The 27791-nt window shown below is 39.5% G+C and overlaps 1 protein-coding gene and 1 long non-coding RNA gene across 18 annotated transcripts in view; one reads left to right on the top strand and one right to left on the bottom strand.

Moving 5' to 3' along the window:
* Positions 1-27791, bottom strand: part of LOC117336894 (probable serine/threonine-protein kinase kinX) — a 169774-nt gene that overhangs the window by 92305 nt on the left and 49678 nt on the right. For 13 of the 17 annotated variants that reach the window (XM_033897641.1, XM_033897642.1, XM_033897650.1 and 10 more), the window contains exons 3-4: positions 11309-12688; positions 9399-9400 (exon numbers count right to left, since the gene is read on the bottom strand). In XM_033897641.1, coding sequence (XP_033753532.1) covers positions 9399-9400; positions 11309-12688 — 1382 coding nt within the window. Of the gene's footprint in view, positions 1-9398; positions 9401-11308; positions 12689-17457; positions 17563-24527; positions 24792-27791 lie in introns of those variants that run through there. The other 4 variants (XM_033897651.1, XM_033897653.1, XM_033897652.1 and 1 more) reach the window with 4 other exon arrangements.
* The window catches only part of LOC117336898, a 37902-nt gene that overhangs the window by 8577 nt on the left and 1534 nt on the right, over positions 1-27791 (top strand). The window lies entirely within an intron of this gene.

Below are 27791 nucleotides of genomic sequence, written 5' to 3'. Positions count from 1 at the left end.
TCCAATACAAATAAGAGTTGCTTCCCTTTCTTTATCAAATTGCCCCCACACTAACTTACAGCCTTGATATCAAAACAACTATAGCCCAGGTGTCTGCCTGTTGGATGCCTGAAATTGTGAATAATTCTGAGAAAAGGTGGGGTTGGGTGTTATTATATTTGGGTAGGCAGAGTGTAGCTATATATATAGGACACAAGAAGTGATAACATTTGTTATACAGAATTTACTCCAGCTATGACTTGGTTTTATCCGATCATATATGTACAGTCGGAGTGTCTGACCTCAGTTGTTTACAACCATCAATATTTTATGTACCTGCAAAATCTAGCTAAATGTCAACATCTCAGTGGGACCGTAGTCCGTCACCAGAACTTCTACTTGTTTGTCCTAGTACCACATACCTGAGTTGATGAGAATCAATACCTGACCCCTGTCACAGGTAACAAGACTATCACCTGTCCTCACTTAATTGTTATAATATACCTGTAGATGAGAACAACAAGGTTTTACCTGTCCAATACATTAGCATTAACACAACAACTATACAATATAAACAAGGTAATATCTTATCTACTGTAAACAACCTGAGGATTCGATAGAATCAATTGTACACATTTTTGTATATATATTCTGCTGTTTTCTAAAAAATTGTTTTGGCCACCGCAATCTTTATTGAAACAAAAAATACCATTATCTTATCCAGGTACAAAATGATTCCCTAAGGTTCATCCTGTTGATACAGACACAACATCCTTATTTAGATATACAGGTACTTAACGAGGCGGTATAACAACTGGGGTTAGACAGATAGTATAGGACCACAGGGGTATAACTAGTCAGATAGTATAGGACCACAGGGGTATAACTAGTCAGATAGTATAGGACCACAGGGGTATAACTAGTCAGATAGTATAGGACCACAGGGGTATAACTAGTCAGATAGTATAGGACCACAGGGGTATAACAACTAGTCAGATAGTTTAGGACCACAGGGGTATAACTAGTCAGATAGTATAGGACCACAGGGGTATAACAACTAGTCAGATAGTATAGGACCACAGGGGTATAACTAGTCAGATAGTATAGGACCACAGGGGTATATAACTAGTCAGATAGTATAGGACCACAGGGGTATAACTAGTCAGATAGTATAGGACCACAGGGGTATAACTAGTCAGATAGTATAGGACCACAGGGGTATAACTAGTCAGATAGTATAGGACCACAGAGGTATAACTAGTCAGATAGTATAGGACCACAGAGGTATAACTAGTCAGATAGTATAGGACCACAGGGGTATAACTAGTCAGATAGTATAGGACCACAGGGGTATAACTAGTCAGATAGTATAGGACCACCGGGGTATAACTAGTCAGATAGTATAGGACCACAGGGGTATAACTAGTCAGATAGTATAGGACCACAGGGGTATAACTAGTCAGATAGTACAGGACCACAGGGGTATAACAACTAGTCAGATAGTATAGGACCACAGGGGTATAACAACTAGTCAGATAGTATAGGACCACAGGGGTATAACTAGTCAGATAGTATAGGACCACAGGGGTATAACTAGTCAGATAGTATAGGACCACAGGGGTATAACTAGTCAGATAGTATAGGACCACAGAGGTATAACAACTAGTCAGATAGTATAGGACCACAGAGGTATAACTAGTCAGATAGTATAGGACCACAGGGGTATAACTAGTCAGATAGTATAGGACCACAGGGGTATAACTAGTCAGATAGTATAAGACCACAGGGGTATAACAACTAGTCAGACAGTATAGGACCACAGAGGTATAACAACTAGTCAGATAGTATAGGACCACAGGGGTATAACTAGTCAGATAGTATAGGACCACAGGGGTATAACTAGTCAGATAGTATAGGACCACAGGGGTATAACTAGTCAGATAGTATAGGACCACAGGGGTATAACAACTAGTCAGATAGTATAGGACCACAGGGGTATAACTAGTCAGATAGTATAGGACCACAGGGGTATAACAACTAGTCAGATAGTATAGGACCACAGGGGTATAACAACTAGTCAGATAGTATAGGACCACAGGGGTATAACAACTAGTCAGATAGTATAGGACCACAGGGGTATAACAACTAGTCAGATAGTATAGGACCACAGGGGTATAACAACTAGTCAGATAGTATAGGACCACAGGGGTATAACAACTAGTCAGATAGTATAGGACCACAGGGGTATAACTAGTCAGATAGTATAGGACCACAGGGGTATAACTAGTCAGATAGTATAGGACCACAGGGGTATAACAACTAGTCAGATAGTATAGGACCACAGGGGTATAACTAGTCAGATAGTATAGGACCACAGGGGTATAACAACTAGTCAGATAGTATAGGACCACAGGGGTATAACTAGTCAGATAGTATAGGACCACAGGGGTATATAACTAGTCAGATAGTATAGGACCACAGGGGTATAACAACTAGTCAGACAGTATAGGACCACAGAGGTATAACAACTAGTCAGATAGTATAGGACCACAGAGGTATAACAACTAGTCAGATAGTATAGGACCACAGGGGTATAACTAGTCAGATAGTATAGGACCACAGGGGTATAACTAGTCAGATAGTATAGGACCACAGGGGTATAACAACTAGTCAGATAGTATAGGACCACAGGGGTATAACTAGTCAGATAGTATAGGACCACAGGGGTATAACTAGTCAGATAGTATAGGACCACAGGGGTATAACTAGTCAGATAGTATAGGACCACAGGGGTATAACTAGTCAGATAGTATAGGACCACAGGGGTATAACAACTAGTCAGATAGTATAGGACCACAGGGGTATAACTAGTCAGATAGTATAGGACCACAGGGGTATAACTAGTCAGATAGTATAGGACCACAGGGGTATAACTAGTCAGATAGTATAGGACCACAGGGGTATATAACTAGTCAGATAGTATAGGACCACAGGGGTATAACTAGTCAGATAGTATAGGACCACAGGGGTATAACTAGTCAGATAGTTTAGGACCACAGGGGTATAACAACTAGTCAGATAGTATAGGACCACAGGGGTATAACTAGTCAGATAGTATAGGACCACAGGGGTATAACTAGTCAGATAGTATAGGACCACAGGGGTATAACTAGTCAGATAGTATAGGACCACAGGGGTATAACTAGTCAGATAGTATAGGACCACAAGGGGTATAACTAGTCAGATAGTATAGGACCACAGGGGTATAACAACTAGTCAGATAGTATAGGACCACAGGGGTATAACAACTAGTCAGATAGTATAGGACCACAGGGGTATAACTAGTCAGATAGTATAGGACCACAGAGGTATAACTAGTCAGATAGTATAGGACCACAGAGGTATAACTAGTCAGATAGTATAGGACCACAGAGGTATAACTAGTCAGATAGTATAGGACCACAGGGGTATAACTAGACAGATAGTATAGGACCACAGAGGTATAACTAGTCAGATAGTATAGGACCACAGGGGTATAACTAGACAGATAGTATAGGACCACAGGGGTATAACTAGTCAGATAGTATAGGACCACAGGGGTATAACAACTAGTCAGATAGTATAGGACCACAGGGGTATAACAACTAGTCAGATAGTATAGGACCACAGGGGTATAACTAGTCAGATAGTATAGGACCACAGGGGTATAACTAGTCAGATAGTATAGGACCACAGGAGTATAACAACTAGTCAGATAGTATAGGACCACAGGGGTATAACTAGTCAGATAGGATAGGACCACAGGAGTATAACAACTAGTCAGATAGTATAGGACCACAGGGGTATAACTAGTCAGATAGGATAGGACCACAGGGGTATAACTAGTCAGATAGTATAGGACCACAGGGGTATAACTAGTCAGATAGTATAGGACCACAGGGGTATAACTAGTCAGATAGTATAGGACCACAGGGGTATAACTAGTCAGATAGTATAGGACCACAGGGGTATAACTAGTCAGATAGTATAGGACCACAGGGGTATAACTAGTCAGATAGTATAGGACCACAGGGGTATAACAACTAGTCAGATAGTATAGGACCACAGGGGTATAACAACTAGTCAGATAGTATAGGACCACAGGGGTATAACTAGTCAGATAGTATAGGACCACAGGGGTATAACTAGTCAGATAGTATAGGACCACAGGGGTATAACTAGTCTGATAGTATAGGACCACAGGGGTATAACTAGTCAGATAGTATAGGACCACAGGGGTATAACTAGTCAGATAGTATAGGACCACAGGGGTATAACTAGTCAGATAGTATAGGACCACAGAGGTATAACTAGTCAGATAGTATAGGACCACAGGGGTATAACTAGTCAGATAGTATAGGACCACAGGGGTATAACTAGTCAGATCGTATAGGACCACAGGGGTATAACAACTAGTCAGATAGTATAGGACAACAGGGGTATAACTAGTCAGATAGTATAGGACCACAGGGGTATAACTAGTCAGATAGTATAGGACCACAGGGGTATAACAACTAGTCAGATAGTATAGGACCACAGAGGTATAACTAGTCAGATAGTATAGGACCACAGGGGTATAACTAGTCAGATAGTATAGGACCACAGGGGTATAACTAGTCAGATAGTATAGGACCACAGGGGTATAACTAGTCAGATAGTATAGGACCACAGGGGTATAACTAGTCAGATAGTATAGGACCACAGGGGTATAACTAGTCAGATAGTATAGGACCACAGGGGTATAACTAGTCAGATAGTATAGGACCACAGGGGTATAACTAGTCAGATAGTATAGGACCACAGGGGTATAACTAGTCAGATAGTATAGGACCACAGGGGTATAACTAGTCAGATAGTATAGGACCACAGGGGTATAACTAGTCAGATAGTATAGGACCACAGGGGTATAACAACTAGTCAGACAGTATAGGACCACAGGGGTATAACAACTAGTCAGATAGTATAGGACCACAGGGGTATAACTAGTCAGATAGTATAGGACCACAGGGGTATAACTAGTCAGATAGTATAGGACCACAGGGGTATAACTAGTCAGATAGTATAGGACCACAGGGGTATAACTAGTCAGATAGTATAGGACCACAGGGGTATAACTAGTCAGATAGTATAGGACCACAGGGGTATAACTAGTCAGATAGTATAGGACCACAGGGGTACAACTAGTCAGATAGTATAGGACCACAGGGGTACAACTAGTCAGATAGTATAGGACCACAGGGGTACAACTAGTCAGATAGTATAGGACCACAGGGGTATAACTAGTCAGATAGTACAGGACCACAGGGGTATAACTAGTCAGATAGTACAGGACCACAGGGGTATAACTAGTCAGATAGTATAGGACCACAGGGGTATAACTAGTCAGATAGTATAGGACCACAGGGGTATAACTAGTCAGATAGTATAGGACCACAGGGGTATAACTAGTCAGATAGTATAGGACCACAGGGGTATAACTAGTCAGATAATATAGGACCACAGGGGTATAACTAGTCAGATAGTATAGGACCACAGGGGTATAACTAGTCAGATAGTATAGGACCACAGGGGTATAACTAGTCAGATAGTATAGGACCACAGGGGTATAACTAGTCAGATAGTATAGGACCACAGGGGTATAACTAGTCAGATAGTATAGGACCACAGGGGTATAACTAGTCAGATAGTATAGGACCACAGGGGTATAACTAGTCAGATAGTATAGGACCACAGAGGTATAACTAGTCAGATAGTATAGGACCACAGGGGTATAACTAGTCAGATAGTATAGGACCACAGGGGTATAACTAGTCAGATAGTATAGGACCACAGGGGTATAACTAGTCAGATAGTATAGGACCACAGGGGTATAACTAGACAGATAGTATAGGACCACAGGGGTATAACTAGTCAGATAGTATAGGACCACAGGGGTATAACTAGTCAGATAGTATAGGACCACAGGGGTATAACTAGACAGATAGTATAGGACCACAGGGGTATAACTAGTCAGATAGTATAGGACCACAGGGGTATAACAACTAGTCAGATAGTATAGGACCACAGGGGTATAACTAGTCAGATAGTATAGGACCACAGGGGTATAACTAGTCAGATAGTATAGGACCACAGGGGTATAACTAGTCAGATAGTATAGGACCACAGGGGTATAACTAGTCAGATAGTATAGGACCACAGAGGTATAACTAGTCAGATAGTATAGGACCACAGGGGTATAACTAGTCAGATAGTATAGGACCACAGAGGTATAACTAGTCAGATAGTATAGGACCACAGGGGTATAACTAGTCAGATAGTATAGGACCACAGGGGTATAACTAGTCAGATAGTATAGGACCACAGGGGTATAACTAGACAGATAGTATAGGACCACAGGGGTATAACAACTAGTCAGATAGTATAGGACCACAGAGGTATAACTAGTCAGATAGTATAGGACCACAGGGGTATAACTAGTCAGATAGTATAGGACCACAGGGGTATAACTAGTCAGATAGTATAGGACCACAGGGGTATAACTAGTCAGATAGTATAGGACCACAGGGGTATAACTAGTCAGATAGTATAGGACCACAGGGGTATAACTAGTCAGATAGTATAGGACCACAGGGGTATAACTAGTCAGATAGTATAGGACCACAGGGGTATAACTAGTCAGATAGTATAGGACCACAGGGGTATAACTAGTCAGATAGTATAGGACCACAGGGGTATAACTAGTCAGATAGTATAGGACCACAGGGGTATAACTAGTCAGATAGTATAGGACCACAGGGGTATAACTAGTCAGATAGTATAGGACCACAGGGGTATAACAACTAGTCAGATAGTATAGGACCACAGGGGTATAACAACTAGTCAGATAGTATAGGACCACAGGGGTATAACTAGTCAGATAGTATAGGACCACAGGGGTATAACAACTAGTCAGATAGTATAGGACCACAGGGGTATAACAACTAGTCAGATAGTATAGGACCACAGGGGTATAACAACTAGTCAGATAGTATAGGACCACAGGCGTATAACAACTAGTCAGATAGTATAGGACCACAGGGGTATAACTAGTCAGAGATAGTATAGGACCACAGGGGTATAACTAGTCAGATAGTATAGGACCACAGGGGTATAACTAGTCAGATAGTATAGGACCACAGGGGTATAACTAGTCAGATAGTATAGGACCACAGGGGTATAACAACTAGTCAGATAGTATAGGACCACAGGGGTATAACTAGTCAGATAGTATAGGACCACAGGGGTATAACTAGTCAGATAGTATAGGACCACAGGGGTATAACTAGTCAGATAGTATAGGACCACAGGGGTATAACTAGTCAGATAGTATAGGAACACAGGGGTATAACTAGACAGATAGTATAGGACCACAGGGGTATAACTAGTCAGATAGTATAGGACCACAGGGGTATAACAACTAGTCAGATAGTATAGGACCACAGGGGTATAACTAGTCAGATAGTATAGGACCACAGGGGTATAACTAGTCAGATAGTATAGGACCACAGGGGTATAACTAGTCAGATAGTATAGGACCACAGGGGTATAACTAGTCAGATAGTATAGGACCACAGGGGTATAACTAGTCAGATAGTATAGGACCACAGGGGTATAACAACTAGTCAGATAGTATAGGACCACAGGGGTATAACTAGTCAGATAGTATAGGACCACAGGGGTATAACTAGTCAGATAATATAGGACCACAGAGGTATAACTAGTCAGATAGTATAGGACCACAGGGGTATAACTAGTCAGATAGTATAGGACCACAGGGGTATAACTAGTCAGATAGTATAGGACCACAGGGGTATAACTAGTCAGATAATATAGGACCACAGGGGTATAACTAGTCAGATAGTATAGGACCACAGGGGTATAACTAGTCAGATAGTATAGGACCACAGGGGTATAACAACTAGTCAGATAGTATAGGACCACAGGGGTATAACTAGTCAGATAGTATAGGACCACAGGGGTATAACTAGTCAGATAGTATAGGACCACAGGGGTATAACTAGTCAGATAGTATAGGACCACAGGGGTATAACTAGTCAGATAGTATAGGACCACAGGGGTATAACAACTAGTCAGACAGTATAGGACCACAGAGGTATAACAACTAGTCAGATAGTATAGGACCACAGGGGTATAACTAGTCAGATAGTATAGGACCACAGGGGTATAACTAGTCAGATAGTATAGGACCACAGGGGTATAACTAGTCAGATAGTATAGGACCACAGGGGTATAACTAGTCAGATAGTATAGGACCACAGGGGTATAACTAGTCAGATAGTATAGGACCACAGGGGTATAACAACTAGTCAGATAGCACCACATGTCAAATAGTTCTATGAAATCACAGCTAGCCACATCATATGCTTATAATTCCCACAGAAGTCATTTCTTTTATCTGAGGACATGAACAATAACTTGGTATAAAGACTTGATTCCTACGTCTCGTTAAGGCATGCCACCATCATCCTCAGTCTCTCGAAGACATGCCATGACTCTATAAGGAATGCCACCATCATCCTCAGTCTATTTAAGACATGCCACAACTCTATAAGGAATGCCACCATCATCCTCAGTCTCTCTATGACATGCCTCGACCCTATAAGGAATGCCACTATCCGACCAGAGGAACTGTATATAAGATATGTATGGAATGATTGTATTTTAACCTGACAACATTTACCACCTATCTATATTGTCCATCTCAGATGTCCAGCTGTTGTCTAGCCACTTATACTGATGACTCATGTATACCTATGGTCAAGGCTTTAAAAGGAAAACTTGACTGTTTATGATTTATATCAGAACTGACCTCCATTAGATTGTCCGTATACTATCCTACATACAGAATGACCTTTATATAGCTAACAGTAAAATCTGTCCACAAGTAACTCCTAAATCCAGTTATTTTACTTAATTGAGCTATAAAAACTGTTTGTCATGATAGTCATCAATTCATCATTAAAAACCAATTAATCAACAGAAGTGTTTGGAACCAAGTCAGTTGATCGATAGTCATAAGGTTTGGTTTATTTGGTTTATTTTAATTGATGTCCTATTAACAGCCAGGGTCATTTAAAGACGTACCTGGCCTTGGAGGTGGAGGAACCACCAGCCTAGGGTCAGTGCCAAGCAACTGCCCCACATGGGTTTCGAACTCGAGACCCACAGGTGGAGGGTTAGTGATAAAGTGTCAGGACACCTTAACTACTTGGCCATCGCGGCCACTTAGTCTTAAGGGGATCACAGCACAGTTATATACAGTGTATGGGAGATATCCAGTTCCAACCCCTCTGCAGAAAATGAATGCTGTATGTAATTACTGCTTGAATGTTTTTTTAAATGTTTGATTGTGACCTTTGACCCTTTGACCTTGACCCATGACCATTAGAATCTAATCTAATGTAGAACTTGATGTTACAATATTATGTTGTGTATGTATAAACTATATCTATTGAATCCAGGGTTCATCAAATATTTCTACACAAATTTTTATTTCAAAAGTAGTTAGAGGTGACCTATGACCCTTTACCTTCAGATAATTCTTTAACCACCAATTTACAAGTGTTATGTAATGTAAATATGATTTGCAACATAAAGTGCATGCACACAATAACTATCAACTATTAAATCCATCAATTATTTCAGTTATTTTAGGTCACAGGGAAAATGTTGAACAGAATTTAATATATACCTATGCAACATACTAATGCAAGACACCCAACTGATGTGTGAATCGATCCCATTCCACAAACAAATTGTGAATCCAATTTCTGCAACTGACATGTGAATACAATCTCCTCAACTGACATGTGAATCCAATTCCATAACCCACATGTATACCTAATGCAGCTAGCAACTGACATGTGAATCCAATATCCTAAACCAATGTGACATCTATAAACATATCCAAATCACTAATCAATATCAAATTTCTACTTTTGGATTAACTAAATTAATTTATAAATCTTTGTACAGCATATCCTATTAGTAATTTAATTATAATTCAACATGAACACATTTAAAGAAACTGTCATAACATATAGATAAATACACGTAACAAGCTGTTCAACACAACACTGTAACCTTTAACCTAGATAATGTAATCCATTTCTCTTGGTTCATTCACAAAAACAGGAAATACCTTCAAATTATCCGGGTCAATCCAATCAAATCCAGGTCAATCTTGTTGATATAGATTTCACACCCTTATTTGGGTATAGCTTTATAAACGAGGGGTGATGTTTCGGGTACAAGTTTGCCCCGCCCCTTCTCAGGTAGAGATAATCCAGGTGACTACTGTATCAGTAGGTATAATCATAGGTATGTCAGTCGTTGCTACATCAGCTGATACCTGTACAGTACCTGTAATTATGTGTATTACACACCTGTATGTCATGCAGGTGTGATCATCATGTTGGTACTAGCCAGGAATAGACACTGGTATGCCGTCGGTAAAAATAGCTAAGGATGTTGGTGATATGACATGATTAAATACAGTGTCCATCAGATGTGCAATTGATTTTCTCCTCAGGATATATATAGTGTCCGTATGTGTTAGTCGTCCTATCCATCTCCTTCAGTCCTGGAGTTCAGCACAGTTCCGTACCACAATGTTTACTTTATATTCGGACATCACTTGTGCAAAACTGAACTATTATGAAGAATTGAGTAACATATGATCACACAATTACTAAAAAGTCCCTATAAATCTGGTGAAAAAAATCCTTAATGCCACATTGATAAACACTATTCCTAAAATGACTTATAAGCTAAAATCTAAATCTTATTAAAACAACTTTAAATAGCTTACATGTAATTCAACAGTTTCCCAAAACAAAGCCTAACTCTCTCCCCTCCTTACACAAACATGTGCAATGCCAACTCCACTCCAACCCCCTATCAACCCTCCCAATCCCCCAGCCCTGAATCCCCCAACAACCCAACATCATATACAAATGAAAGTCTCTGTAACCACTACTACACCGATTCCCCTATATGTAGCCCTCCTAAAACACTGATCTGCATCACAACATTCAATGTATACAGTCATGCACAGCAAATCTAAAAAGTCAAAAATATTACCAGTAATTTTAAAAATAAGACAAAGTATTAATTTCTGTGCCACCTGAACAGGTACCCTGAAAGTGAACACATTACCTGTACATGTTGTGTGTCATGCTGCTGTGGGGAGTATAACAGTATTACATTACATGCAGACATGCCAAATTACCTGGTTGATTGCCTGTTGGTCCTCGGACATACTTGGTTCTGGTACCACTTCCTCCTCTTGTGACTGTGGTACCACTTCCTCCTCTTGGAATTGTGGTGCTACTTCCGCTTCAGTAGTTTGTGGTGGCACTTCCTCTTCCTGAGGCTGTTGCAGCACTTCCTCCTCCTGAGGTTGTGGTGGCACTTCCTCTTCCTGAGGTTGTGGTGGCACTTCCTCTTCCTGAGGTTGTGGTGGCACTTCCTCTTCCTGAGGCTGTTGCAGCACTTCCTCCTCCTGAGGTTGTGGTGGCACTTCCTCCTCCTGAGGCTGTGGTACCACTTCCTCTTCCTGAGGTTGTGGTGCCACTTCCTCCTCCTCAGGCTGTGGTGCTACCTCTTCTTCCTGAACTTGTGGTGCCACATGAACATCTTCCTGAACCTCTTGAACTACTTCCTCTTCCACATACTGTTCTTCTGGTTCAGGCTCAACCTCACCCTGAGCAGGTTCTGGTTCATGGTAAGTTTCTGGTTCTGCAACAGGCTCTGGAACTTGAGGTTCCTCTGTCTGAACCAGTTCTGGTTGGGTTTCGACTACTTCAGTCTGTACAGGTTCAATGAGCTGCTCCTCTTCATATGGAACTTTTTCCTCTTCCACCTGTCTGGGATTTTCATCTGCTTCTTGTTCAGCAATATTTTGTTCATCTTGAGCACTCTGCATGTAGGTATCCATGGAAACCTCTTGAACAGTTTCCTCGGATTCCTCCTCATCATAAGTAGGCTTATCTTCCAATTCTCCTGAAGACACTGCAGCAGTATCTACACTTTCCGAAATACCATCTTGAATATCTTGGTCAACGAATTGTTCAGTAGTTGCATCCTCTTGGGGAACAACATCCTCCTGAACATCATTCTCAATTATCTCCCCTTGATCACACACCACTTCCTCCTGGTATGAGGAAGCGTCACCATTAACAACATTTACATTTTCACACATATTTTCACCGTTTTCTACCACCGATTTTTCACCACTTACCATAATTAATTCCTCCTCACTTGTTTGGGCAGTTTCCATAGTAACTCCTGAATCATCACTAGTTACCGTGGTACTGGTTCCCATTAAATCCTCAGAAGGGGATCCATTTGTGTTTTCCTCACTAGATAAATATCCGTACATTGGATTGTCCGACTCGGTGGTAGCCATATCTGGCTTCTGTGGTTCCTCATAATCTGTCGACATTTCGTACAATGGGTTTGATGAGAGTGCAGCACTGTTGGTAGGTGCCTCGTCAGGCTCTAGGTCCGTGTTAATGAGGTCGTACAAAGGGTTTATGTTGTTGGACGGGGCACTAAATCCTGTCAACACATCTGTGTCATTATGTGTTCCGTTAGTTTGTTGTGAAACCTAATCAAGAAAAAAAGAGAAATCCATTTTTAGTGCTTCAGTTTCTAAATACAAAATAATCCTATGAAATCAAAAAAAAAAAAAATAAATTAGTGCTTCATAATTTCTTGGAAATCTGAAAGAAATATCATCATATATGTAGATGCTATTGAAATTTCCTCAATGTCATACCTATGTACATATTATACAAATCTACACATATATCACATAAACTTTGCTGCCTTATATTACAATAAGGAACAGTGAAGCGATGAAAACAATTTGCAAGAATCTATCATGTTTTTGATATTCCAGGTACTGCATTATCTACTTACATATCATGATTTTTGAAATGAAAGTTCCATATACCTGGTATAACATATACATGTTACAATACTAACTTTATTCACAAAATTGACCTCATTGTATTAATATTGTTTGTTTGTGAGATTTATTTCCCGTGAACAGCCACTGTCATCTTAACGCAGTCTCCTTGTAGTAGTTGGTGACTACCTCACTGAACAACATATGGGAGGCTCATCGCATGCCATCCAGAGCAATTAAGGTTAAGTGTCTTGCTCAAGGACAAAAGCATGACAGCACTGACCAGCCAGTCTCTCAGCTTCCGTGCACCTCCAAACTTCACATGAGGTGATGTGGCTTTAGCTCTAACCAATTGAGCTATAACCTCGATTTTAAACCTAACAGTATAAATCTAACCATAACATGGAGAACCCATACAGAAATAAATACAGGTTAATGCAATCTACCATATATTTGTGATGTGGGAGGATTTAAACAAACCAATCAGCATTTTGTTATAAAGTCCTGACAACTTCCTGAAAATTTGTCAATCACATCAGCATTACAATCTGCTACCTTCATGAATAATTCCAAATTGCCTCCAATCTTCTGTGCTGATTGATACTTCAGACTTCAGAAACATGTGGATGATGTGAAGAACACCGCACATTTTTGTCTGCAGAAAGAGAGTTGGCACATCTGTGCACAATATTCTTTGACAAAATAATGTATAGCAGACAGAAAATATTTTAACCAAGTCTTGTCTGACAGCTCTAGCCCCTTCATATTTTTTATACTTGATTATATTAACTTCCAATCTGGCAATTTGTTGATAAAAGCATCCATTACCACTTCTGGACTGGTAGCACTTATAAAGTTTGTTGGAGAGCTCAAAACACATACCAGATGAACATGGTGGGCTTGTATGCAAGTCTACATATTGGAAAAGCAAAATGTTAACTACATATATTTTCTGAAACAAGTTGAATGAATTTTCCCGGATATTAACTAAAAATTAATATACACCATATTATATATCCTCAAATAAGCCTCCCCCCCCCCATTTTGGTATCATAGAAGTGTGAGAAGTGCTTATTTGTGAATCACTTTTAGCTTAAAAATTTCAAAATGGATTATTCTGAAAAAATGAAGAAGGGTGATTACCTGGGGGGGCTTGTTTGTGAAGAGAGGCCTACTTGTGAACAGGGGCGTGCTTGTCGACATGGTCTTATTTGAAGACAGGTGTTAGTGGCAAGGACTTATTTGTGGATAGATAAGGTAAAGCTTATTTGTGGCTAAATAAGGTATGCTGGAGCATTGCCAGGACTTTATCAAATAACTTGGGTTGAATAAATGTAAATTCAAGATGTTCAAGATTCATATTGTGTAAACTTGTACCTGGTATATCAATGAAAACTGAAACTGAAAAAAAAATTCTAAATTGAAATCATTGTGGTAAACTTTCATTCAATAAAGTGTGCCACAAAACCAACTGTGAAAAACTAATCCTGTTGTCATTTTGAATACACAGAAATGAAATTATCCAGTCATTTTCAAAGTTTAATCTTGTTTCAATGAGAAGTACCTACACTAGCAACGTAAGGGCCATAATTATACACAGGATTTAGGATCACCAGGACAAGTATATAGGAGAGTTAAGTAGGAAACAGTCATGTAGGTCTAGGTCCACAATGTGCTTGTGTGAATCCTCACGGAAGTAAGCACTCTTACAGAACCGGATGAAATGCTACTCATGTAAACAGAGCACTTCATAATATATTCATCTTAATATTTTACTTATACTAGAAACTTCACACCTACATATCGCAGTGAGACATTGAAATATGAATTAAATAATAATTCAGAAATATAGATTATGTTATTTCACTTAAAGGCACACACTTCTGAAGTGGCGAAGGTTTAAGGATGACTCATGCTGTCCAGACAGCCAACCTTTTAAGTCGAGCAATGTCATGTGCCATCATGATTGACTATGGAAAATTGTATACCTGTTCCTACCACAGGGCACTTAAAATTTTTGTTTTTTTTGGGGGGAGGGTCCCCAAGAAACATTGTTACCTGCCACTGATGTCCCTGTGAAGGAGGTTACAATTATCAGTTTTTATACATGTCTCATTGTCTACATATACCTTACATATTACCTAACAGATACATATTGAATAGAGAAACTGGAATCTTTATATACAACTCCTTTTTGTAATATCATTCCACGACCCTGTCCTGCTAAATTGTGACCTTTGACTTATGTGGAATATAAAATTTGGGTATCTATTTTCACTGAAGATTTAAGTCATAAGACATTATTGCACTGTGTGTAATTTGTCCTTACCAAATACAAATAAAAGCATAAGTTAGGTTAGTATGGCCTCTGTACCTGGCCCCAGTATGTTAAACATCTCTCAGTCAGCTCCTTTGGAAAGCCATGATATTGTTAGATCTTAGGTAAGGATGTATCACTATACCACTAAATGACTGATATAGGCCACAAAATGATAGAAAACCTACACTGCAGGAAACTGTCCCCATACCTCCATAGCCAGAAAACCTACACTGAAAGGAAACTGTCCCCATACCTCCATAGCCAGAAAACCTACACTGAAAGGAAACTGTCCCCATACCTCCATAGCCAGAAAACCTACACTGTAGGAAACTGTCCCCATACCTCCATAGCCAGAAAACCTACACTGAAAGGAAACTGTCCCCATACCTCCATAGCCAGAAAACCTACACTGAAAGGAAACTGTCCCCATACCTCCATAGCCAGAAAACCTACACTGAAAGGAAACTGTCCCCATACCTCCATAGCCAGAAAACCTACACTGTAGGAAACTGTCCCCATACCTCCATAGCCAGAAAACCTACACTGAAGGAAACTGTCCCCATACCACCATAGCCAGGAAACCTACACTGAAAGGAAACTGTCCCCATACCTCCATAGCCAGAAAACCTACACTGAAAGGAAACTGTCCCCATACCACCATAGCCAGGAAACCTACACTGAAAGGAAACTGTCCCCATACCTCCATAGCCAGAAAACCTACACTGTAGGAAACTGTCCCCATACCTCCATAGCCAGAAAACCTACACTGAAAGGAAACTGTCCCCATACCTCCATAGCCAGAAAACCTACACTGAAAGGAAACTGTCCCCATACCTCTATAGCCAGAAAACCTACACTGAAAGGAAACTGTCCCCATACCTCCATAGCCAGAAAACCTACACTGTAGGAAACTGTCCCCATACCTCCATAGCCAGAAAACCTACACTGAAAGGAAACTGTCCCCATACCACCATAGCCAGGAAACCTACACTGAAAGGAAACTGTCCCCATACCTCCATAGCCAGAAAACCTACACTGTAGGAAACTGTCCCCATACCTCCATAGCCAGAAAACCTACACTGTAGGACACTGTCCCCATACCTCCATAGCCAGAAAACCTACACTGAAAGGAAACTGTCCCCATACCTCCATAGCCAGAAAACCTACACTGAAAGGAAACTGTCCCCATACCTCCATAGCCAATCAATGATTTTTTCAATCCTAAAACTTAAGATAAGAAGTATTTATAAGTCTCAAACCTGTTTTTATGTTACGGTGTTCTGCCTTTGTAAGATATATTATCTATACTGATTGGATCTTACAGATATTTATAACAATTAATACAGCCATATATCACCTGATAGAAAGTGATGAAAACTGATGATAACGTTACACTTAATTCTGTCAACAGTAATATAACTTGTAATGTTACCCACAGCTGTTCTATCTGTCTATAATCGACGTCTGTCATCTCTTCAGTGTAGCAGAAAAATGTTATGTACAACAGATAACAGTAAGTATATGATAGGATGGCTTCACTATTATTACTAGGGTACAATCATCAGAAAACTGGGGACACGGACCCCCAGATGACACCAATATCAGGTGACATATACACAAACATTCCTGTCAAGCCTTTAACCAGAAAAGAAATACCTATACCTGGCTAGCCTACCTGTACAAGAAATACCATACAGTTTTGTGGTGCACAAAAACCTCATTGTTTGAGATTTTGTTGTATCAGGAATCTTGACATTGTAACATAAATACATGGAATGTGTATCGTGTCTCCTACACATTCCCCCTCCTGTAAAAGTTCACCTCAGTTAATTACAACAAAATAACAGCTTTATCAACTCTCCTACAGACTCTGTAGTAGAAAAGATACCATACATCGTTGATAATACTTAGAATTATATGGTCCATTCTTCAAAGCATACCTCAACTTACATCCTACCTGAATGACAAGTTGAACCATCACAAGAAAGAATCCCTTCAGTAATGCAAAATTTAAAAGTACAACAGAGGATTAATTCTAATTATCAAAAATCTGACTACGTACGTTATGTATAAAACAAGCTACCAACACTGTGGTAACAAATCGTCAGATGTGAAAGTCTTACTAGTAATGTATAAAACAACTTACCAACACTGGTAACAAATCGTCAGATGTTACGAGACACTTTATAACAGTATATCCAACCCTGACCACACCTCACCAGTGTACTAGATATTTTAGCATATGTCCATCCTCTTACAGCAGGTTATGAATATTCATGTTGACCTCATATACTGTTAATGCAGAGACTATGTCGACCCTCGTAACCTAATTAGCGTGTCTATGATAAGGTGAAAACAGCTTCCCCCGATACTTACCTGTACTTTACACCTGGTCCAGTTAGTACTACCACTTACATTCATTCATGAAAAATTTGTACACACCTGTCTTTGTCATTTCAGTTACGGTCTGGCGATTCTAAGTTGAATAAACTTTTAATCATTTATCTAAATACCATAACAGATCAGAAACTTTGAAGTTTACTTAAACAGAACAAATTGTAAGGGCCCTATACAAATATGGTGCTAAATCTTATAACAACAGACTTTTGACAATTTTTATTTCTATCTTAAAAGACTATATAAACAGGTTCACTGAAACAAGACCAGCTCAAGACTGACGGTACACGACATGTTCTGGACTGTCTCTATATAAGTACATAGTATTCTTTATTTTCTAACCAGTTAATCTTCTGTCTGTCATCACGAAGCAAACTTTTTATGCGTCACCGAGATTTAAATCTGTCTCTATATAAGTACATAGTATTCTTTATTTTCTAACCAGTTAATCTTCTGTCTGTCATCACGAAGCAAACTTTTTATGCGTCACCGAGATTTAAATCAAGTGAAGGAAAAAAGCAATTCTCCCAGGTGTATAACATCCTATACATCAAATTGATTTCATGTGGGGGTGGTGGAGGACGGGGTGGACTTATTGGTTAACTTTTAATACCTTTGTGGAGTGGTACAGGGTGGACTCCTTGGTTAACTTTTAAGACCTTTGTGGAGTGGTACAGGGTGGACTTATAGGTTAACTTTTAATACCTTTGTGGAGTGGTACAGGGTGGACTCCTTGGTTAACTTTTAAGACCTTTGTGGAGTGGTACAGGGTGGACTTATTGGTTAACTTTTAAGACCTTTGTGGAGTGGTACAGGGTGGACTTATAGGTTACTTTAAGACCTTTGTGGAGTGGTACAGGGTGGACTTATATGGTTAACTTTTAATACCTTTGTGGAGTGGTACAGGGTGGACTTATAGGTTAACTTTTAAGACCTTTGTGGAGTGGTACAGGGTGGACTTATAGGTTAACTTTTAAGACCTTTGTGGAGTGGTACAGGGTGGACTTATAGGTTAACTTTTAAGACCTTTGTGGAGTGGTACAGGGTGGACTTATTGGTGAACTTTTAAGACCTTTGTGGAGTGGTACAGGGTGGACTTATAGGTTAACTTTAAGACCTTTGTGGAGTGGTACAGGGTGGACTTATAGGTTAACTTTTAAGACCTTTGTGGAGTGGTACAGGGTGGACTTATAGGTTAACTTTTAATACTTTTGTGGAGTGGTACAGGGTGGACTTATTGGTTAACTTTTAATACCTTTGTGGAGTGGTACAGGGTGGACTTATTGGTTAACTTTTAATACCTTTGTGGAGTGGTACAGGGTGGACTTATTGGTTAACTTTTAAGACCTTTGTGGAGTGGTACAGGGTGGACTTATAGGTTAACTTTTAAGACCTTTGTGGAGTGGTATAGGGTGGACTTATTGGTGAACTTTTAATACCTTTGTGGAGTGGTACAGGGTGGACTTATAGGTTAACTTTTAAGACCTTTGTGGAGTGGTACAGGGTGGACTTATAGGTTAACTTTTAATACCTTTGTGGAGTGGTACAGGATGGACTTATAGGTTAACTTTTAATACCTTTGTGGAGTGGTACAGGGTGGACTTATAGGTTAACTTTTAAGACCTTTGTGGAGTGGTACAGGGTGGACTTATAGGTTAACTTTTAAGACCTTTGTGGAGTGGTACAGGGTGGACTCCTTGGTTAACTTTTAAGACCTTTGTGAATTCTTATTTGATGCTACATACCAACAGATAATCTTGTATTGAAGAACTTTCTAAAGTTCTCAAAAATAGTAATTATAACAGATCTGTTTTAAGTCTGACATTAAGTTTGGGATGGAATTGCCAAAAATAGAAAATGATATTGGCTGCTTAGGACCATTGAATAACATTTCCATAGTGAAATTGAGAGCATAAGGTTTAAAGGTCACGGTTCAGGTAAGGGGATGTTTACAAGGGGAGGGGCACTTTTAAGGTCAAAGAAAGTAAACAACTCTAAACCATCAAGGGTCAAGTCAGGTCATAACCAGGTAGTCATATCCTAGGTCAAAGGTCAAGTCAGAGTAGTTGTCAATTCAGCAGGACATACATGCTGAAATATTTCTTATGAATGGCCGTCTTGTGTAGCTTCAATGGTCATCTTATGTCTGTAAGCTGTGGCAGTTATATGTGACTGGACTTGTCCCATCAAGGCGAGAGATGAGTAGTGTGGCCAGGTCAATGGTAACTGTCTTTAAACTACTGTCTTGAGCACAATGGTGAATTAATCTCCATCATCTATGTCCACACAGTAAACACTGACCCATTATTGACATGTAATCCCAGAGTACTATACACAAATACAAGGGTAGGCCAGACATGATAAATGTTAGACCTTATATGGAAAGATACGTTCCCAATCAAATATAATGTTTGTCTAAATACATTTTACTGATAAAAACTGTGGTATACTGGTATGAATGCTAGACATTGTGGCATCTTTGTTTAAATACTGATGTAAACTGTAGTATGAATGTTAGATCAATGTACCACAGGAACACTTCAATATCTCAATAACATACCCCTTATGACACATTAATGTTAAAAAGTGCCTGACAGTCAATGGAGGGATAGTATACCAAGAAGGAGGAAGAAGGCAATGTGTTAGAGAAACAGACATAAAAACTCGTGACCGAGTAAAAGGGATAAAAAACACAAATTTATAGGGATTGTACAAAAGGCAGAAGATATAAGTACAATTTCAGAGTTTACTAGTAGATAGAACAGGAGAGTCAGAAAGGAACTGCATTATACAGTTATTTCATCCTTATAGGAGTTTAGGGGATAAGTAAGTGAAAACGACCAGAGAGGAAATATTAGTTGTAGAATTGATTGAGGAAAGGATGATAAGGAGAGTCTGTTGTAGGAGGGGGAGCCTGACCTGTCATTCAGAGTTTACAGAGTTCATTAGATTATTGGTTGAGGGCCCTCCCTCCATTAGTACTGATAAACAAGGTCATACCAATTTCATGGTGTATTAACTGTATGGTGGATGTTAGTAGTCCTCCTCATTATTATCTCATGTCTCCTCCCCTGTCTTCATCACTTTCTCTCTTCCCTAATTCTAAACATTCCCTCTATCCTCTTCATATTTTAACCCCCCTCCCTCCCTTCTCTGTATCATCTAAGATATCCTTCTCCCTTTTCTTCCTTTGTATCATCTAATTCCTCTGCCTCCTTTCCTCCTCTACCTTACCCCCACCCCCATCTCCTCATCCCTAACACCCCTTCCTTACCCTCACCCCACATCTCCCTAGTCCCAGCTTGCCCTCCCTCACCCCACACCTCCCTAGTCCCAGCTTGCCCTCCCTCACCCCACACCTCCCTAGTCCCAGCTTGCCCTCCCTCACCCCACACCTCCCTAGTCCTAGCTTGCCCTCCCTTATCCCCTATAATCAGTCACAGCCCCAGACCAATCATCGATTGATACTACCTAGTACAAGTCTTGAAATATGTTTGGGGAACACAGATAAAATGTACACTAAACACCAAAAGCATGTGTAGTTAATGGCAGGCCTTATCCTGTATCCCCAAACAGTTTTTGTTTTTGTAAATACATCTGTCTGCTAAACCTAGTGGAGTGATTCACACTCTCCAAATGCTGCATTTGCCATTCAGCAATCAGATTGTATCTATTTCAAAAGTTCTGATCCTTTCCTGAACTGATAAAAGATCTTTACCCCCATACCACAGCTGGCATGATGGAGGATATGACCTGTAACCCTGACTTATTTCTGTCCATCTGGAATCTTTGATATGATTCAATTTTGTCTTAGATAGGCCTTTGTTTGATACCTGGCAGTGATTTCTAATCTGAAGTCTGAAAGTATATATCTGGAAACATGCGTCTTAAAACCAACTAAATATATAATTAAACAAAAGAGGGAGCCACAGTCTAATTAAACACAAGAGGGAGCCACATTCTAATTAAACACAAGAGGGAGCCACATTCTAATTAAAAACAAGAGGGAGCCACAGTCTAATTAAACAAAAGAGGGAGCCACATTCTAATTAAACGCAAGAGGGATCCACATTCTAATTAAACACAAGAGGGAGCCACAGTCTAATCAAACACAAGAGGGAGCCACATTCTAATTAAACACAAGAGGGAGCCACATTCTAATTAAACACAAGAGGGAGCCACAGTCTAATCAAACACAAGAGGGAGCCACAATCTAACTAAACACAAGAGGGAGCCACAGTCTAATCAAACACAAGAAGGAGCCACAGTCTAATCAAACACAAGAGGGAGCCACAGTCTCATCAAACACAAGAGGGAGCCACAATCGCATTAAACACAAGAGGGAGCCACAATCGCATCAAACACAAGAGGGAGCCACAGTTACACTAAACAATGAGGAGGGAGCCACAGTTACACTAAACAATGAGGAGGGAGCTATACTGTCTTACTGTATACAAGAGGGAGAAACTGTTAAATTGCACCCAAGACCAAGCAGAGGGAATGTTCAAATCTGTAGTCAAGAGGGATCAGTGACACAAAATGGAACCCCACTTACACAACACACGAGGGATCTAACCGAGCCACTGACACAAGTCATGAGGGATCTAACCGAGCCACTGACACAAGTCATGCAGTCACTCCATCAGACTAATAGGTAACATAAGAAGGGACCTTTGTCTAATACAAGAGGGAGCCACTGTGTAATAGACCACAAGAGGGCGCCAATGTCTAGCAGTACATGAGAGAGGTCAACCCAGAAATATCTCAACTCATGAAAAAACAAATTTCACATGTTCTGCAGAGCTACATGCCAAAATAAATTAGTCAGCCAGGAATAAAATGGATGTGAAGGAATTACCATCACTGAATTATACACTAGAGTACTGGGGTTTGAAGATGTATCTATGAACCTCGCGGAAAAGCTGGTCCCAGGGAGCTAGCACCATACAGGACTTAGTGAAAACCTACCCATGCTATACAGATAATACTACTGGTATTGATCTCTGTGTAATGTTACAGGATAGATATTACAGTATAACTGATCATTTGGTTCCTGGCCAAGTCTAAACCAAATACAAACCCTGTCTGTTTAGCGAGGTCCAGTCACCAAAGTGCCATGGTAGACCCAACTTGGTTCAAACATTATATTTCCTTTCAAAATATTTCATTGCTAATAACATATAAAAGATTATGGTATGTCAAAGAAATATCACCGCAGACCAAACTAACAAAAATGTTACTAAACCATTAGTGTAGACATGTGTACAGACAGTAAACATGTTACTGAATGAAGACAGTGTAGCCTGATTATACTATAAAGATTAAGACATATCAACATAGTACAAACCATGTGTGTTTAGTAGAACTTAGCCACTAAAACATCATTTCACTTTTAACTAATGTATAAAGTCACAAATTAAACTGCCTGCATGGTAATGCAACGCTTATACCCTTGGACATTGATCCTTAGTGGTGTACTCAGGGTGTGTAGTTTGTGTCTCCAGTAGTATTCCAATTGCATCTTATGAGAGGTTTCCTATAGAAGGTTTCCTATGGGAGGTTCCCTATAGGAGGTTCCCTATTGGAAGTTCCCTATGGGAGGTTTCCTATGGGAGGTTCCCAATTGGAGGTTTCCAATGAGAGATTTCCTATGGGAGAGTCCCTATAGCAGATTTCCTGTGGTAGGTTCCATATGACAGGTTTCCTATGGTAGGTTTCCTATGGTAGGGTTTCTTATGGAAGGTTTCCTATGAGAGGTTCCAGATGGCAGGTTCCCTATTGGAAGTTTCCTATGGGAGGTTCCATATGGGAGGTTTCCTATGGGAGGTTCCCTATGGGAAATACTGCTCTTAGTTTATAGTAGGTTCTTTCTTCCACAAAATCAAAAACATATTTCTGATAAAAAATGGCTATGAAATCAGGCATGTAACAGAACATGGTTCTTCATGTTGACTGATTTACAGCATCTAAGTACTGGTGTAATTTGTGAGGTGTTCATTAAGTGTGTATTACATTTATAACAGCTTGTTATATTTATTGTTAACAGGCGGATAATTCCTGTTAATTCTGTGACAGATATAACCCTATGTACCATACATGTCCTCTGTCCACACTCATTAAGTATAAAACATAATTGGACCATAAACAATGAGTCACTAATAACCAGGCAGAATGGGTCTGGATCACCATTCCCAGTAGTTAGACAGCAGTAATGGTGTCTGGCTACAGTAAGTTTGGTTACATGAATGAACTCTCACACTAGACCATCCATCTGTAGACATGAAGGTGTGCCCTGTACACTGCAGCACACACTTGCTGCAGTCACATCACACATGCCCACCGAATTCTTCAAATTGTTTAAATAAAAAAAAACTTGATTTTTACACACTGAAATACAAATTCTAATCAACCAGTTTCATGGGTCTTTATAAAATGTCATAGATTTGACGTGATTAAATCATGTAATAGATTTCACGGGCTATGAGCCAAAAGATTTTAACACAAAGTTCAAGGGGAGGGCCGCCCATTTTTCTTAACCTCCATCTCACAATTTTTCTTTTGTGAGATCTACATCCTGTGATAATGAACACTAGGTAATACCAATCTCTGCTTCAATTTCATCAATGGAATACCTACCATAATTACCTAATTCAACATTTTTTTGTCATAATACAAATCACTATAGCTAGACTGAGCCAGACAACTCATCATTTTCATATAAAGATCTTGCATGTATGTTAAAGACAAACATTTACAAATAAAGTCAGAAAAGATACAAACCTAATTCAAATACGATAAAGAATCCAAAATCACACTTACACTTCCAATATTAAGGAACTTCTTTCTATTTTTGTACACACCCTTTTAGCTGCTGTTGGACTCCCTATGTGTCAGACACTGATGGCCAGAACTCAATACTCCACACAGCACTCCTCAACTCAAAAGTCTGGGAAATTTTCTAAATGGTTGAAGGCAATGATACAGACCGCCAGTAGACACACCACAGCCTTGGTGTAGAGTGGGCCTCTGGCTGGTGTAGGTGGTGTCTCAAGATCAGGATAAATCTCTCAAATTTGGGTCAATGTAAACTGCTTTTATGTATGTACAGGGTGTTGTGTATGTATACCCAACAAGGAGATGCTTGACAGACTTGTGTTTACATGGTGATCATGTTATATAGGACTGTCAGTGGGTATCATAGTATTTATACATACATAATATTGTCCAACACCTAGTCTGTTCTGCCTCCTTCTAAAGTGATGGAGTAGGGGATTATAGCTCTAAAACCTTTCAGGGTATAATATTGTAAAATGGATGGAAACAGACAAGGTGGAAGTAGCTAACCCGTCTCTAACAGATTATATAAGGGACAGCTTTTCAATAAGACATTGCTATGTCTATATATATATATAAATACTGAAGGGGTGTGGTGATACTGTTTGCAGCTCAAACTTAAAACTATGAAAGGAAAGGTCCAATCTGTAAATGTATAGTTATTGTATCTTGTATTGTGCATATTTTTGTTAATATAAAATCAGGGGAGGGCAGAGGAATAAATTGAGGGAAACGCAGCTTGATCAGCCTTGATAGCTTACATAGGCTAGATGTGTGTAACCTCAATTTGACTTATGGACTGTGTAACAATGATAAGTCTTGTGTAAGACATTTCATCTTTACACTGTATCTACAGTCACCAGTACAAAGATATAGAGAGGGGGGGGGGGGGGGGGGGGGGGGGGGGGGGGGCAGCCATTGTGGATGAACTCTCCTAATCAGATATTAAGTGGACACATGCAGTGACAACAAAACTATACTGTCTCAAACATATTCTGTCAGAAATGAGCAACTCTTAATCAGAAATTAGCAACTCTTTATCAGAAATTAGAAACTCTTTATCAGAAATTAGCAACTCTTTATCAGAAATTAGCAACTCTTAATCAGAAATTAGCAACTCTTTATCAGAAATTAGCAACTCTTAATCAGAAATTAGAAACTCTTTATCAGAAATTAGCAACTCTTTATCAGAAATTAGAAACTCTTTATCAGAAATTAGCAACTCTTTATCAGAAATTAGCAACTCTTAATCAGAAATTAGAAACTCTTTATCAGAAATTAGCAACTCTTTATCAGAAATTAGCAACTCTTAATCAGAAATTAGCAACTCTTTATCAGAAATTAGCAACTCTTTATCAGAAATTAGCAACTCTTAATCAGAAATTAGCAACTCTTTATCAGAAATTAGCAACTCTTTATCAGAAATTAGCAACTCTTAATCAGAAATTAGAAACTCTTTATCAGAAATTAGCAACTCTTTATCAGAAATTAGAAACTCTTTATCAGAAATTAGCAACTCTTAATCAGAAATTAGCAACTCTTAATCAGAAATTAGCAACTCTTTTTCAGAAATTAGCAACTCTTAATCAGAAATTAGCAACTCTTAATCAGAAATTAGCAACTTTTTATCAGAAATTAGCAACTCCTAATCAGAAATTAGCAACTCTTTATCAGAAATTAGCAACTCGATCTTAATCAGAAATTAGCAACTCTTAAATAGCAACTCTTAATGGTAGATATCCGTAAGATATTCCAGTACAATTGTTATGCATAAAGCTACAATATCAATCCCTAACTACACTACCAAATGATAGGTGTGGTGTGAAGGGCCACTTGCACCTATAAAGATAGATGTGTAAATCATTATGATACATTGTACAGTGGAAGTGCCAATGTCAAGCATATAGACTTACCTGCTAGTGGTATATCTTTGGCCTGGCCTATTACTAACAACCACACAGCTGTATTGAGTGAGTTAGATAGGTGTACAGGGCCACTGTTACGCCACCATCCCCCCCCCCCCCCCCCCCCCCCCCCCTAACCTTTTTTGTGAGCTCTTTCTGGTCTGTCATGTTACTACCAACCACCCAGCTGTTGAGTTAGCTAGATATTTATACAGGGCAAACATTTTTCCTCCCCACCCCTTGTGAGGACATTCTGGTCAGTCCTGTTAATACCAAACACACAGCTATATAGGGCACCAATATACCTCCCCACCCCTTGTGAGGACATTCTGGTGTGTTTAGTTACTATCATTACGGCTACTTTCCAAGTTCTACTAACCCAAATAATTCAAAAGGGATGAAAAAGTGAAAAACAATCTTTAACTATGTATATGTTTGACTGTTTTGTAGGAGGACACATGTTTGACTGTTTTGAAGGAGGACACATGTTAAACTGTTTTGTAGGAGGACACATGTTTGACTGTTTTGTAGGAGGTTACATGTTAAACTGTTTTGTAGGAGGACACATGTTAAACTGTTTTGTAGGAGGACACATGTTAAACTGTTTTGTAGGAGGACACATGTTAAACCGTTTTGCAGGAGGACACATGTTAAACCGTTTTGTAGGAGGACACATGTTAAACTGTTTTGTAGGAGGACACATGTTAAACTGTTTTGTAGGAGGACACATATTAAACTGTTTTGTAGGAGGACACATGTTCAACTGTTTTGTAGGAGGACACATGTTAAACTGTTTTGTAGGAGGACGCATGTTAAACTGTTTTGTAGGAGGACGCATGTTAAACTGTTTTGTAGGAGGACGCATGTTAAACTGTTTTGTAGGAGGACGCATGTTAAACTGTTTTGTAGGAGGACACATGTTAAACTGTTTTGTAGGAGGACACATGTTAAACTGTTTTGTAGGAGGACGCATGTTAAACTGTTTTGTAGGAGGACACATGTTAAACTGTTTTGTAGGAGGACACATGTTAAACTGTTTTGTAGGAGGACATGTGTTAAACTGTTTTGTAGGAGGACAGGTGTTAAACTGTTTTGTAGGAGGACACGTGTTAAACTGTTTTGTAGGAGGACATGTGTTAAACTGTTTTGTAGGAGGACACATGTTAAACTGTTTTGTAGGAGGACACATGTTAAACTGTTTTGTAGGAGGACACATGTTAAACTGTTTTGTAGGAGGACACATGTTAAACTGTTTTGTAGGAGGACATGTGTTAAACTGTTTTGTAGGAGGACACGTGTTAAACTGTTTTGTAGGAGGACATGTGTTAAACTGTTTTGTAGGAGG

The sequence above is a fragment of the Pecten maximus genome, chromosome 10 (assembly GCF_902652985.1).
Source record: "Pecten maximus chromosome 10, xPecMax1.1, whole genome shotgun sequence".
Lineage (NCBI taxonomy): Eukaryota > Metazoa > Mollusca > Bivalvia > Pectinida > Pectinidae > Pecten > Pecten maximus.
This window is presented reverse-complemented; position numbering and strand designations above follow the sequence as displayed.